The sequence below is a fragment of the Brassica napus genome, chromosome A4, assembly GCF_020379485.1.
Source record: "Brassica napus cultivar Da-Ae chromosome A4, Da-Ae, whole genome shotgun sequence".
In the NCBI taxonomy this organism is placed as follows: domain Eukaryota; kingdom Viridiplantae; phylum Streptophyta; class Magnoliopsida; order Brassicales; family Brassicaceae; genus Brassica; species Brassica napus.
Window position 1 is genome coordinate 11,371,264 of NC_063437.1, and position 16,598 is coordinate 11,387,861.

Consider the following 16,598-nt stretch of genomic DNA (forward strand, 5'->3'; position numbering starts at 1 on the left):
CCATCTCTGTCTGATCTATTCAAGCTTACTCATGGGACACCAGCCGGGACTTTTGCAGACATCGGAGAAGCTCTTCAACGAGGTCTCTGCTCGGGTTGAAGAGCAGACACAGCTAACCCAGCAGTTTCCCGATGGATTATCCGTCAAGTTGTCGACAGAGAAGGTCAACAAGGTCTTCCAAGAGGTAAAAATTTTAAAATATGTTTATATTTTAGTAATTATTTCATAATTACTTTAATTAAAAAATAATTTATAGGTGACTCCTAGAAAGAAGGGACGGACGGTGGGCATAATCTCCGTCCACAAAGTCGCAAGGGCGACTTCGTTTTATACTTTGAGACGGGATCATGAGACTTCTTGGATGCAGGCTTGGATGGATGCCCAGCAGGTCCGCTTGGACTACTTTGAAGATCTTCTCGACGTTATGGCGGTTGGAAACCCGCTTCTGCAGAGAGCGTTGGAGCAGAAAGAGAGACTCACGGGATGGGAAAGCCTCCCCTGGAATCCACGGATCGAGATTATCTTGAAACGAGCGAGCCCAACAACTACTTTGACGGTGTGATCCCGTAGCTTTTTTCTGTTTTGTAAGTTATAAATTTAAATACTATTTTATGACATTTGTCTTTTAAAAATATATTTCAAATTCAAAATTTCATTTTATAATTTTAATATTTTTAATTTTAAATTTTAAATTTTAATTTTAATTTCAATATTTCATATATATAATACGGCAAAGAGTCGTAAAGTCCTCGCAAACTTAACATAGAGTTTACTAGGATTCATTGTAAAATCCTCGTAAGTTTTACAAGGTCTTTACATGGAAATACTTGTAACTTCCACGTAACATTTACAAGGACATTACATGGTAGGACTTGTAAATTCGTCGTAAATTTAACAATCATTTAAATACGACGTTATAACGAAACTTAACGAGTCTTACAACGTGTTTACGACGAATATGTTCTCTTCGCTTTTACACCGAAAACCTTTTCTCGTCATTTTACGCGGAAGTTACGACGAATCTTTCATTACGATGATTGTTTAACAGCAAAAAACGTTTCCTTGTTAATTTGTTGTAACACGCCTATGATGACGAATTAACAAAGAATACGGTCTTTGTAAAAAATATGTTTTTTTGTAGTGTTTAACCAAATTACAAATATTTTACCTTATTCGATTTTCCTTAGTTTTAATAATGTTAAGGCATACTGTACTTCCTAATGAGATCAAGATAGAAGGTAAAATTTTGATTACGGTCTAAGAGAATCTCTAACCTCACTCTATTTTCCTTATAGTGAAAATGCTCTAATCTTATTCTATTATGCATTCTATAATAAAATAAAAAATAAATTTATTCCATAAATAAATTATTTCATTTATTTTTTGTTGATCATTTTTTTTACTCTTAAATAAAGTATCATTAGAGTAAAACATAATTCTATTATAAATTTTTTTTTCTTTCAAAAAATAGAATGATCTATTAAATATGGTCTAAGTCTTTTTTAACACTGTAAAACTTCATTGATCAAGAACAACATTACAAGAGAGGAATACAAAGTCAGTGAACTAAGAGAGAGCCTCCCCGAAACAAGCTAGCGGAATCTAAGACATTATGGTCTAAGAGCAATGGGTTGCTCTAAGTCTTTCTTCTTTCTTTCGCAGCCTAAAGAAAACAAAAGATATGTATATTACTGAAAATTCATATTTTGATAGCAACCAAGCATAATAAAAATACTTTAGTTAGTCAATTGTCAGTTTATTCGTAAACTAAGTCCTCCTAACCCACATAATTCCAAAGAAATTCCCAGATAAACAAATAATATATATAAGAAACCTTAGTTTTCTTTATCTTTTTTCAACTCAGGAAACCAAAGACTTAGACAACAACAAAAACCATTGACATTTTTCTTCTTGTTCTTCTTTATCATCTTCTTGTTGATCGCTCAAAGGCAAGAAAGAAAAAAAAACAGGAATCATGATCAATCTCCTCCAGTCTCTAAAAAGATCACTGGCTTATGCAGTCATATGGATGCTCTTTATGATTCTGGATTGTGTTTTGTCAGTTAATGAGCGTCACAAACACTGCGCTCCAACGTTTAGCTGTGGACATAAGATTGATCTGTATTATCCCTTTTGGACATCTGACAGAGAAGAGTGCGGCCACCCGGATTTCAAAGTCAACTGCAGCGACGGTTTTGCAGAGCTTACCATTTCCGCAGTAAAGTTGAGAATCCTTGAGATGAATTCTAAGTCTAGAATCATCAGACTTGCCAGAATGGATTACATCAACGATCTTTGTCCCAATAAGCCTGAGAACGCAACACTCAACAATCAAGTCCTTCCATTTTCTGAAGACACGGAGCTCCGAACGTTTTACTACCGATGTCGTCTTAGCCCAAAAGTGGATGTTACTAACAGCGGCCACATCAGACAGCTTGACTGTGGGGATGATTCTGGTAGACCAAGTTTCTCTGTCTCGTCCCATTTATATTCTCGGAAAAGGGAAATCATTAATGAGTTAAGGGAATCATGTGGAAGTATCGTCAATGTTCCAGTCTCTCGATCTGCCTTGAGGATAGAAGAGAGAAATCAGAGTGCGGAGGCTCTAACGAAGGCTCTTGAAAAGGGTTTCGAGCTTAGTTTTAACAGAGATTGTTCGCGATGCAGAAGATCAAAGGGTGCTTGTGGATATAATAATACCTTGGGAGGATTCGTCTGCTATTGTATAAATGAGTCTCATAAGCATACTTGTGAAAAGAATGGTAATGATTTTTTTCCCCATCTTGTTTTGGTCTGAAACTAATTTGTTAATCTTTAACTTGGACTAGTTTAGCGAAACATTTAGAGAAACTCCTTTTTCTTAAAAATTTGCTTCAATCAAAATGTTCGATTCTGTCTTGAGTTTGAACTAACATTTTTCGTGTGAAATTTGTTCATGCAGGTCTATCCAAACCAGAAAAAATAGGTATGTTTCTACCCTTTTCCTTGCAAGGCAACTAATTTCAGTAAGACATACCTAAGAAACCAACAATAATCTGACGGAGCTCCTGACTTTTTGTTTATCACAAGGCATTGGATTCGTATGTGGTTTCTTGGGTGCCACTCTTTTAGCAGCATGTTTGCTCTGTTTCTACATCCGGAGAAGGAAGAAACTGGCAGCACAATACACAAACAAAGGCCTTTCAGCTACTCCTCCCACATCAATCTCCAGAAGCAACCATGCTCTCATGCCATCATCTATCTCTAACCTAGCAAACAGAAGTGTCGATTATGGAGTCCAAGTCTTCAGCTACGAAGAACTCGAGGAAGCCACTGATCATTTCTCTAGAGAGCTCGGAGATGGAGGATTCAGCACCGTCTACTACGGTAAGAACCAAACTACGTACCAAATAAAAGCTTAAAAACTCAGCTTTTAAAAAAAAAAACTTTTATACAAAAACTCTGAAGGCATACTAAAGGACGGACGAGCGGTAGCTGTAAAACGCTTCTTTGAGAAGTCCCTGAAACGTGTGGAGCAGTTCAAGAACGAGATCGATATCTTGAAATCCTTAAAACACCCGCACCTAGTGATTCTATACGGATGCACAACGAGACATAGCAGAGAGCTACTCCTAGTGTATGAATACATCTCTAATGGCACACTCGCTGATAATCTCCATGGAGACCAAGCACAGTCTCGTCCTATTAGCTGGCCTGGTCGACTCAACATCGCCATTCAAACCGCGAGTGCATTGTCCTTCCTCCATGCCTCGGGTAAATTAAACACATATTGAGATTCCTACGTTCACCGCCATATACCGGAAATCGGGATGTTACATATTGATATGATTACAGGAATTATACACAGAGATGTTAAGACTACGAACATTCTTCTAGATAGCAACTACCAAGTGAAAGTGGCTGACTTCGGTCTCTCGCGGTTGTTTCCGCCGGATCTATCTCATATCTCAACCGGGCCGCAAGGAACTCCGGGGTACGTTGATCCTGAGTATTATCAATGTTACCGTCTCAACGAAAAAAGCGATGTTTACAGCTTCGGAGTCGTACTCGCGGAGCTGATCTCATCCAAAAAATCAGTTGATATCACCAGAAGTCGCGAGGATATCAACCTCGCGAATATGGCTATCTCCAAAATAGGAAATGACTCCGTTCACGAGCTGGCGGATTTGTCTCTCGGGTTCGCGAGGGATCCTTCCGTGAATAGGATGATGATTTCTGTTGCTGAGCTGGCGTTCGGTTGTTTGCAACAGGAGAGGGAGGCAAGGCCGTCCATGGATGAGGTCGTCAAGGTTCTGAGAGAGATTCAGAAGGAAGGTGAAAGTGATGCTCCTGGGGTGGTGGAGGTAGATGTGAGGAGCGGAGATGAAGCTGCGTTGTTAAAGCACGGTGTTCCTCCGGTGTTATCGCCAGTGTCTGAGAAAGAGACGAGTGGTTCAAATACGACGACGAGTAGTTCTAGTAGGACGAGGAAGAGTTCGTTCTGAGAGTGTACTATGAGAGACTCTAGATCAAAGCGAGGGTTTGGTGTCGGTATTAAACCATTTGCGAATTTCACCTTTTTTGACTCTTTTGTTGTTTCCTGTTCTCTTTCTTTGTGATTTTTGCATAAAAGGACCATTACTATTCGTTAATTCACTGTTCGAAAACTCGCCGCCTAGGATACTCGCCGCAAAAACGCTGTTCGGCCACCGAGCGCGGTAATTTGACGTTGTTCGGTCACTTAATCGGTGAAAAATAAAAAGTTCATCTTTGTGTATATTTGAAGTTCCAATCACGTATTCTGTTGTAAATTTGATATATGTTGATTAAAAATCATAAGAATAAAAAGAAAAAAGAAATAAATCGGAAAAAAAAAAGAGAAAACAGCTAGTTTTCTTTTTTTTTTGTTCCGGTTAGTTTGAAAACGTTAGGTAGTTGAGTCTTTGAAAATTTGTTTGTTATTTTGTTTGTTTTATTGAAAAGGTTGGAGGTGCTTATGAACCAAGCGAATGTGTTGTTTGTTGTTTGAATTTGATTGCTTTAATGTGCAAAGGGATCAGATGTGCAAAACATGTATAGTATGGTCTTTTTTGGGGGCCAAATATTAGATCTTACAATTTGTGTGGGTGGACATGATATTATGTGTTTTTCATAGATGATGTTGATTGGTGTGTTGAATCTTTTATTAACTAAAGCACAAGTCACTTGTGCAATTAAATTATGACAAGTGGCATGTATTAAGTAATTAAAAAAATATAAAATAAATTAAATCCTAAAAAAAAACAGTTTTGAACTGATTATTAATGTATTCCTAAATACAAATAATTTCTCACTATTACTTAACACTCCGCCATGATCACACGATCTTGTAACGGTTAATTAATCTTTCTGCATTAAAGATTTTACTCACAACCGTTCTATAAAATTCAAATTCATCTCTACCTAAATTTTCTTGATTATTTGGAGTGCCTCCACTGATTCTCTCTCTTTTGCGAAAGTGATGAAATTTAACTTGTTATTTATTTTTGATGACTTTATCAACACTCGAGACTACGGTAATGACTGGTTCGACTGTGGCTTTAAAAATTTAGTTGTAGATGTTTATCTATAGATAAATTGATTGTAACTGTAAAGTTGTCACTGTAGACTTTTTCTACAGAAACTTTTGCTGTAGTTAAATTTGTTGTATCTGTAAGTTATAGGTTGTAGATATTTTAAAATAAAATATATGAAATATGTGTTGTATATATAAAATTATTATTTTATATGAATTAAAATAATTTTTATTAATATTTTTTATAAATTATCAAAATTTATTGTAATTTAAAATGTGATATGTAAATAATATTTCTATTATTTAAATATCTTAATAATTAAAAAAAACTCAAATTCAAAATTAAAATATTTATAAAAAGGTTTTACTATGATTATATAATTTATTTGATATTATAGATATTTTTTTTCATTTTACAGATTCTACAGCTTATAAAAAGATGATGTAACATTTTTGCCTAAAATACATAAGAAAAAGTTTTGCTTTATTTTTTTTGCTGTAGCTTTAAAAATAAAGCTAATGTATGATAGGTAAAACTAAATAAAAACTTAATGTAGACTTTAATTTTTAAAAGTAAAGCTACAGCATGATTGGTAAAATTTAGTGATTTAAAAATAAATAAAACTAAAAGAAAGTCCAACTAATTACCCCCTACATCTCGCAACATTTGCACAACAAATAGTTTTTAAGAAGAAGATGAAAAACACATATTTTTCATAGTAAAGCTTTCCTGCAAAGTTGATAATTTCTAATTGGTTTTTTTTTTTTTGAAAAAAGGGCTAATTTCTAATTGGTTAGTGAGGCTAATAACTCCCCGACTCTTTATGAGTCAAATCATAGTTTTGTTTCATGTGTTCCCTTCTTTTTTTATGAATCTTTTTCTCCTCTAACCTATGTATAATCATTTTATTTTCTTTTGTTTTCAAGGTATTGGCAAAATCTATATACTTCAATGCAGTAAAAGGTAAAGCTAATAATTTAGGTCAATTCTGTTCTTGAAAGATTAAATTAGTTCCAGTTCGCTGGCATATGATTCTTCGTTGTGGTCGTAGTAATTCAAGGAAGAGAAGTATGAAGATCAACATAAGAAGCACCTCAAAAAAATATTATGATATCAAAAAGATAGAAAATGGAGATTGAGAAAATCGAATGGTGGAAGAAAAGAGAACTCATGTCTACCTCTGACCAAGATCTAGCTTCAGGTTAGTTTTCTTATTTTTTAATTTTTATATGGTGGTATTGTTTTTTGATCAACATACATTTTTGTAGATTTTTTCAGAAACAAAAATACTTTAGAATAAATATAGCATCGAAAATGAAAACCAAGATAAAAAACAGAAATATATTCTGTTTCGCAGTATGGGGTTTATATACAATTATGAAAGTAAGTATGGCATTTTTTCAAGGTTATAACATGTTTTTCCATGTAACGTATAGATTATATACTGATGGTGGGACGGGTGGTGAATTAAATCAGAAAACAACAAAAATACGTCAATTATCTACGAGATTAAAGTTCGTATTGTTATTGCATTTGTGCTACAGCTATACTTCCCTCAGTTTTCATATTTAATGATTTTGGATTAGCATCAATATTTTGCATGCATTTGGATCTATATTGGGCTGTTATAAGTTATAAATATCTCAAAAAAAGATTTTAAATCTACCAATAACTCTAAAAATAACATTTCTATTCACTGTATTTTTGTAATATATGTTATATAATAATAAAATAAAGAATAATGTCCGTTCATACGCACGGGAGCTAATACTAGTATTCTAATAAGTTGGCCGAATCATTTTTCTATTGGGTCTGTTTTCGAAAAATTTTAACGGTTAGGATATCTTTGTTGTGTTATGGCCTATGGGTGATCAGTGGTGAATCTTCAACCAAAATGGGAAGGGCATCTTCCCCTATAGATTTTACCAAAAAAATGAATTTTATTTAGTGGTGCTTATTGGATTGATGATTTGTGGGGATTCGGAGATATGCCAAATTCAAGGGGTTTTATAAAAAACTGGGATTTGAGAAAAAATTTTAGGAGGTAGTTAGAATGGAATTTGGAGATTTTAGAAAAAAATAAAATGAATAAAATGAATAATTTGAATTTCATTTAAAAAAAACAGACAAATTATTATACTTGCTCAGAAGATATGAAAACTACATCTGAAAACGTCAAGATTATATACTCAGGATTATGGTGCCATGTTAAGAACAGAAACATCTAAGGATTGGGAATTTGTGGCTTGGCCATTAGGTACATGCAGCAAACCACTCTATCTTTCTCAATTACATATGCAAAGATGGGGTCTCAGTACATTAGTTAGAAACTGTATATCTGATTAACCCTCACAGATCACTTTTATTTTCCTGCAAGCAAAACAAAGAGATAAAGCCTAATGACAATAGACAACTTCGTACCAAATGCATAGCAATATTGTAATCATCTAAAGGGGACTAATTTCTACTCAATTTTGATTAAGCGAGCAAAACAAAACTCATCTAAACTGTGACTGAAGATGCAAATGGAGCTTGTAGATGTCAATAGTCTTTCGTGACTAACTAGGTGACGAAGTCACTGATGCTGGATGCATTAGTCGTTACTACATAAGGCATGCAGAGTGGTGGGTTACCATGTGGATGCAAGATATGCTGAGATGGAGAAGGATAAACTAAGGGTTTATGTCTTGACGTAGTCGTTGAATTAGTTGCTGAGGCAGTGTGTGTCAGAGAGTGAACCAGGAGGCATGCGGAGTGGTAGAGACCATGTGGACGCAAGATGCTGAGCTGACGTGGGATAAACTTGAGGAGCAAGTTTATACCGTGGAGAAAAGGCAAGAGATAAACTTGGGGAGCAAGTTTATGCCTTGAGGAATAAGTACATTTCAAGAAAAGAAAAATGTACTTATTGATATGGAAGTTGTCCATATTCATGTTGCCTTGTAGACTAGGATTTCAGGAACGTGGAGATCACTATAAAAGAGTTATGGAGTCGTCTGTATTCCATAAGACACTGGCTATTATTATAGAGGAAGGGTGAAAATCCCTTAGGGGTGTTCTTGGGTCGTGCTGAAGCAGTTGCTGAAGTACTGACGGGAAATAGACAAGATTGGGTAGATTAAGAATCCTTCAGTAGCAGCTATTAGGGTGTTAACAGGCTGTGTAAAGCTGATAAGCAAGTCTTGTAATAGATTGTTTAGGCGATTTCTAATAAAGCATAGTTGGTTGCTTGTATCTATTATGTCTCTTGATTTATCTTCTGCATTACTATATTGTGGTGTCATCTTTGCACTAACAAGTGGTATCAGAGCGGGTCACCTAAGTTACTGGTGTGATCCTGAAGGTGAAGATGTACACGATTGTTCTATGCAGAAGACAATCATGTTGAAGGATGGCCGGTATGGTCATTGGAAGGTGCGCATGAAACTGTTGGTTCGAGGAATCAATGATGCTGCGTGGATAGCTGTGAAGACTGGGTGAGAGGAGCCTACCATATTTACAGCAGAGGGGAAGAAGCCCAAGCCTAAAGAGCCAAGACAAAGAGTGGTTCGAGAGGTAGTTCAAGAAGTAGCTCGGCGGATGCGTCAGGGCCTGATGCAGTACGCATGAAGAAGCAGACGGGTGTGTCTGTGATGTTTGTATTGACATCTAAGCATCTGTGTTTTTGCTTAGTATGCAATCAAGCAGGGGGAGAAGTTGTGACGTTCTGGTCCAAGGAGTGCATATCTCGTGGGGGAGAAGAGCATGGTGATGGACGTCCTGATGCAGATGGTGCTTATCTCATGGGGGAGAAAAGTATATCTATTGTAGAAGATGAAGATAGTGTAACTCTCATGGGGGAGAATGGCATATCAAGGGTGGAAGTTTCCAGGTGAGGAAACGTGGTTGTTGAACCAGAATGATATTGTGCTTGATTGGCATACAAAGCTAAAAGGGGGAGATTGAAGATGCAAATGGAGCTTGTAGATGTCAGTAGTCTTCCGTGACTAACTAGGTGACGAAGTCACTGATGCTGGATGCATTAGTCGTTACTACATAAGGCATGCAGAGTGGTGGGTTACCATGTGGATGCAAGATATGCTGAGATGGAGAAGGATAAACTAAGGGTTTATGTCTTGACGTAGTCGTTGAATTAGTTGCTGAGGCAGTGTGTGTCAGAGAGTGAACCAGGAGGCATGCGGAGTGGTAGAGACCATGTGGACGCAAGATGCTGAGCTGACGTAGGATAAACTTGAGAAGCAAGTTTATACCGTGGAGAAAAGGCAAGAGATAAACTTGGGGAGCAAGTTTATGCCTTGAGGAATAAGTACATTTCAAGAAAAGGAAAATGTACTTATTGATATGGAAGTTGTCCATATTCATGTTGCCTTGGAGACTAGGGTTTCAGGAACGTGGAGATCACTATAAAAGAGTTATGGAGTCGTCTGTATTCCATAAGACACTGGCTATTATTATAGAGGAAGGGTGAAAATCCCTTAGAGGTGTTCTTGGGTCGAGCTGAAGCAGTTACTGAAGTACTGACGGGAAAGAGACAAGTTTGGGTAGATTAAGAATCCCTCAGTAGCAGATGTTAGGGTGTTAACAGGCTGTGTAAAGCTGATAAGCAAGTCTTGTAATAAACTGTTTAGGCGATTTCTAATAAAGCATAGTTGATTGCTTGTATCTATTTTGTCTCTTGATTTATCTTCTGCATTACTATATTGTGGTGTCATCTTTGCACTAACAGTGACAACAAAGATCTTCAAGTAAATCGAAGTACTAAAACACAAAGAACACTATGTATGTCCCACAATTGATGCCATAAGACAGAAGAAGTTTTAGTAATTCCACTTCCCAATGTAATTGTTTAGTCACTGCACACACAAGTCCATATATATATAACCATAAGACTGAAGGGTATAAAACTCAACAACAGTTCAGTTGAAATCTTATAATAGTGATGATCAAATTGGTCCACGCACTTGGCAAAAACTATGCAGTGTTTGCTGTATTCGAAGATGGACTGGCTCGCTGACAAAATGAGAGGCTGCGGCCATACTGTCTCGGCTACTCACGGCGACATGGACCAGAACACAAGAGACATCATCATGACTCTTGATTCATGAGACAGTTACGTCCGGTTCTTTGCATGTTCCTTCACCACAGATCCTTGGCTTGTGGTATCAGTGGCCAGCAAGTTTCACTCGGTATCAATGTCCGTATATAGGAAGAAGTGGAAGGTTCGGGTCTTCGAGAGAAAAGGTGTGTCAATCAATTTTGTGACTTGTGATGATGAGATGGTTATGTTATTCAGAAGTTATATAACATTGTTGTTAAGTAGTTACCTTTCGATGTTGCCGGTCTACTGTGACTGAGAACTTCGCCGTCCGTACTATCACCAGAGAAGAAAGGTTTCTTGTTTTGAAAGGGACTCTTTGATCTGATTTTTGACCCCTTCATTTCTTTCTCAGTTTACGAACATACGAGAGCGACAGACCATTTCTATGGTTTGATCATTTTATTTCTTGGTTTGTAGGTTTAAAGAGAGGAGATATAATAATCGTGTTTGTAGGTTTCTGGTATTCATTGCTATTGTAATTCAAATGTAAATAACTTTTTCTAATAATTCACAATAGTTCTTAATATATATCATTGATGAAATCCATATTTTCCAATAAAGGTGGATTTGATAGGATTTGTACAAATGTTATATCCAATAACCTAGTATTTATAAGAGTTTTTATAAATATCATATCCAATAAGAGAGGATTTGGTAAAACTCTAATATTTGATGAAACCCTCAGTTCAATAATATTTGTTATGGATTTTGGAGTAATTAATTAAATATGTCCTCCTTACAATCTCAAACATGGAGTTCAATGCTCCTCGTTTTTTTTCCTTTGAAAATTTACCTCATAAGATAAAACTTTCTAGATCCACCATTGTGGGTGATTGTCAATATTGTATTCTTATGTGGATCCATTATGGATTTTTTTTTTTACCGTTTATCTATACTATTAAAAGAGAAGTCATGACTTTTTTTATGTATGATATTTTAAATAGATCATTTTTAGAAAATTGCTTACATTATTTTTTTTTTGTATTTTCATAACAATATCCTAACAAGATATTTAATTCTTTTTTATTCTATCAAAATATTATTAGATATGGATAATTTCGAAAATATATTTATGAGACAATGTGTGGAATATCCATAATTAAGGTCCAAATTTGTTGAATGCTCATAATTATAGATAACACAAAAAGGAGTAACTTCTTGATACTGTGTGGACGAAAATGCCCTTATGCTTTATCGAAAACAAATAACTCTAGATCTATCAGCTAAATATTTACATAGCAGGTAACAATCTACATACCAACTAACATATCCGCTAATAATTTCAGTATCATCTAACAATCTATGTATCAAACAAATGTATCGACTAAGGGGGCGACTGGTTTTCCCGCTACCACCCGCAAATGCAGCTTTTGCGGTTGGTAGCGGTTGTCAGCGGTTTGCAACAATCACTCAAATCGCTCTAAACCGCTTCAAACCGCTCCGAATCTCATAAATTCAAAAGCTGGCTCCAGCTAGCGTTTGCGGTTGCGGGAGGGTAAATTTATTTTCTTTTTTTTAAACAATATATATACAAAAGTAAAAATATTTAATAAAAAAATTAAAATTGAAATTATGAAAATATTAAAATATATCTATTATATTTTTATTAATATTATAAAATTTTATAATAAAAAACAATTTCAATAAATTTTCAAAAATTAAAATTATGACTTTCTAAATATAAATTTTATATTTATTATAATTTTATGATTTTTGATATTTTTATAATTATATTAAATATAAATATTGTTAATTTATTATTTAACTGTTACTGCATTTGGTAGTTAACCAGTCATAAGTCACCCGCAAAGGCACCAATATTTAACCGCAGTACCAGTCGTACAAATCTCTTAAAACCGCTAGAAACCGCAACCGCCCGCATCCACAAACTCCCGCAACCGCAACCGCAACCGCTGCCTTTGAACCAGTCAGGCCCTAACAAATCATATATCAGTTAATGAAACTATTAAAAATTAATTAGTTATCTATTAAATAGCTCTAAATCTATTTGTAACAGCTAACACTCCATGTATCGATTAAGAATCCATTAAAATCTAAATAATAGTAGGTAAGTAATAAAATACCTACTAACGTATATATTATCTAAAAGTTGATTGTGATTCGAAATTGGAAACATTGGAATTGAGGTGAGATAATAAAATTAACATTATGGGTGTCAAAAGAATCAGAATAAAAAAATAAAGATTTGTGTTGAATTAGAAGATGATTTGAAGAATTTGTACGAGAGATAAAGATATTAGAACACATAAAAGGGAGAAGAGAGAGAGATAGAGATAAGGGTATTATAGTCACTAAAAATATTTTTAAAAAATAAGATTATATGGCAAATTACATGGGTTTTTGGATGCATCTACGCCAATTACTCTATATTTATTCCATCAATATATAATTATAGTTGCAAATAACTATTTATAATATCTATACTATACTAAAAGGGAGATATAAGCTCCTCTTAGAGTGTCCACATAGGCACAAAAAATCGTCCAATCAGAGAATTCGAAGTTGCCATGTCATCTCATTTATTTTTTCGTAAAAAATGAAAAAACAATGCAAAAAAAAGTATCGAACCCGGGTTAGTATGACATAAATATAGGACAGATACCACTAAGCCATTGAAACTTTCTTGGACACATATACAAGAATCACTAAATATGTAATCACAAACTCTTATGTACATTTACAATAATATGGATTCAACCTTCAAGACTCCGATACTTTGTTTTGTAAAAGAAAATAAGTAAGTGACTAAGCTAATATATTCTTTGAAAGTGTGAGAACATTGACAAATATAAAAAAACATAGATTTTTGTTTTCGTGACAAAGTTAAGAATTTTGTAAAAGTAAGTTTAACATATAAATTTTCGTGGCAAATATAAAAACGCATAGATTTTTGTACAATTTTGACAAAACAACTCAAAACATAATTCTCTAATGTCTTAATAAAATAATATTTAAGAGTGCAATAATTAAACATATCAATTCAATAAATTTTGTAATTTATTGACAAAACAATAACATAACAAATTTTGAAACATTTGTTTAACCTATCGATTTCTTTTCATGAGAATCCAACTAAACAAGACAAAAAAAAACAATTAGATTTACTTAATTACCATTTTATTCAATAATTTCAAATTGTAATAATGTATCTTTTTGAAGTTACAAAAAAATAATTTTCTTTCTTTATTACACTAGTATTATATATAGATTCCATATACACAAATAAATATAATATAACAACATAAGCTTGCTTTCCCCGATTCATATGAAAACTTTTTAAGTTATCCACCAAAGCAAATTAATTAAATCAATCAAATTGTTAGAATACAACAAATTAATATATAATTTTATTTTAAATTAAATTATATAAAAAGTGCATTTTCATTAAAAACAAAATAATAAATAAGTAAAACTGATTTGATGGTAATTTTTATGACATATATATATATATATATATATATATATATATATATATTTATGAGAAATAAATATAAGCTTAATATGGAAAAAAATCTTATATACAAAAAACTCTAAAATTAACAAAAAAAAACTAATAAAAATTAAACTATGATATCAATTGAAATTTTCTTAGACAATATTTATAAAATATTTAAGCGATAATTAGACAAATTTGATTTTTTTTTGCCAGCCAAAAGTTTCTTATTAATTAGCACCAGTTATTTCAAGATGTTTAAGAAATGATGGACTTAAATGATATATGAACTATGAATAGTAATACTTTGTAAAACTGACTTAGATAACACATCTGCACATCATTTCTAGTCCTTTATAATGCCTAAATTTAATTTCTTCAGAGCAGTTATTCCATAAAGAGATCGTATGAGATATTGTTTTGATATTCAGATTTGTTTCTTGAATGTTAAGAAGATTGATAACTGTAAAAATATCTTCTTCGAATATTATATGTCTATAACCGAATCCCCAACATGAGACAACTTTGTTTAAAAATTAAATAATTTCATTTTTTATATTATATAATAAATATATATTATTTACTGATAATAAAAATATAGTTATTCATCTATCACAAATATCTATGCAAATATGTGAATCAAGTACAACAATCAAACAACATAATGATTTCCACAAAGAAAATTTAAAAAATATATTTATGTTAGGTAGTCTTATTTTATATTCTTTAAATAATGTAAAACAATATTATACATTATTTTTTTTAAATTGAGAATTACATATATATCAGTTAGACAAATTAAGCGATAATTAGACAAATTTAATTTTTTTTGCCAGCCAAAAGTTTATTATTAATTAGCATCAGTTATTTCAACATGTTTAAGAAAGGATAGACAAAAAAATAGGATGGACATAAATGATATATGCACTATGAATAGTATTTTGTAAAGCTGACTTAGATAACACATATGCACTTCCATTTCCAGTCTTTTTTTTTGCCTAAATTTAATTTCTTCAGAGCAGTTATTCTACAAAGAGATCGTATGAGATATTGTTTTGATATTCAGATTTGTTTCTTGACTGTTAAGAAGATTGATAATGTCTCATTCGAATATGATATGTCTATAACCGAGTCTCCAACATGAGACAAGTTTGTTATAAAAGTAAATAATTTTATTTTTCTTATATTATATAATAAATATATATTATTTACTGATAATAAAAATATAGTTATTCATCTATCAGAAATAACTATGTAAATATGTGAATCAGTTACAACAATCAAACAACATAATTAGGGGTGTTCAATCCGGATATCGGTTCGGTTTCGGTTCGGTTTTTTTCGGTTTTCGGTATTTCGGTTAGTAAAATATAACTACCATTCTAAATCCATATTTACTTCGGTTCGGTTCGGTTTATATACCGTCGGTTTTCGGTTTATTCGGTTTTATACCAAAAAACATAATTATTTTATTTGAGATCATATTATATAAATTTTAGAGTCATATTGTCAACATAGTCATTTATTAAAAATATATTACATGTTCAAATAAATGAACAAAAAATTAAAAATGCTTCTACCATCAAATAAAATAATCAAATCTATAACTAAAATCAAAGCTTGAAATTTTGAAAATAAAAATATGAAACAAAACAGAAACATGAAAAGTTTTTTCACTCTTCCACATTTAGTGTTCATTAAAGTCATGTTTTTTCAATTGAAAATTTTTCATTAATTATTGTCCATCAAATTTATAATCTTCATATTAATTTAGTGAAGACTAAAATAAATCAAAAAGATAAAAAAAGACTTATAAAATTAGATGTCTGAATTGCGATGTATTGTTATTTAGTTATAGTTCAAGTGTTTTACAAATTAAGGTTTTTTATTATTATAAAATTATGGTAATAGTTATTAACACAAATTTAACTTATGTAACAAATAGATTTTTATGTATTGTTATAAAATAAATACATATTTACATGTTTCTACTTTTAATCGGTTTTGTTCGGTTTATTCGGTTTAATCGGTTATATACCAAACCATATCCAAATCCTACGGTTTTTATAAAATTATATCCATTCGGTTTATATGGTATATACCAAAACCAAACCATATTGTCTATTTCGGTTCGGTTCGGTTCGGTACGGTTCGGTTTTACCATATTGAACAGCCCTAAACATAATGCACAAAGAAAATTTAAAAAATATATTTATGTTATGTAGTCTTATTTTATATTCTTTAAATAATGTAATACAAAATTATACATTATTTTTAGAATTGAGAAATACATATAATATCTTATCCGCGCGTAGCGCGGTTAAAAAATCTAGTATTTGTAATTACAGAGAAGAAACCAATTTGAAATGGTGCCTTCCCTAGTAGTCTTCTGCACGGCATTGATTATTCGTCGACTTAAAAAGTTAAAACACGGTGATGACTTTTCCATTCACGGGGAAAATATGACTATTCGTCATTCTCTCCACACCATAAATTGACTTAGTTTCTCATA

At 32.8% G+C, this 16,598-nt stretch overlaps 1 protein-coding gene across 2 annotated transcripts; it reads left to right on the top strand.

Moving 5' to 3' along the window:
- The first annotated feature begins 579 nt into the window (after positions 1-579).
- On the top strand, positions 580-4,631 carry LOC106446347 (LEAF RUST 10 DISEASE-RESISTANCE LOCUS RECEPTOR-LIKE PROTEIN KINASE-like 1.3). Of its 2 annotated transcripts, XM_013888053.3 has the most exons (5): positions 595-2,762; positions 2,942-2,965; positions 3,070-3,366; positions 3,448-3,753; positions 3,835-4,631. In XM_013888053.3, the coding sequence occupies exons 1-5, from the start codon at positions 1,976-1,978 to the stop codon at positions 4,482-4,484; spliced, it is 2,064 nt and encodes a 687-aa protein (XP_013743507.2). In that variant the 5' UTR covers positions 595-1,975; the 3' UTR covers positions 4,485-4,631. The 2 variants fall into 2 exon arrangements, with proteins under 2 accessions (XP_022573842.2, XP_013743507.2); XM_022718121.2 differs by lacking the exon at positions 2,942-2,965 and having other exon boundaries at positions 580-2,762; positions 3,022-3,366.
- The last annotated feature ends 11,967 nt before the right edge of the window (positions 4,632-16,598 follow it).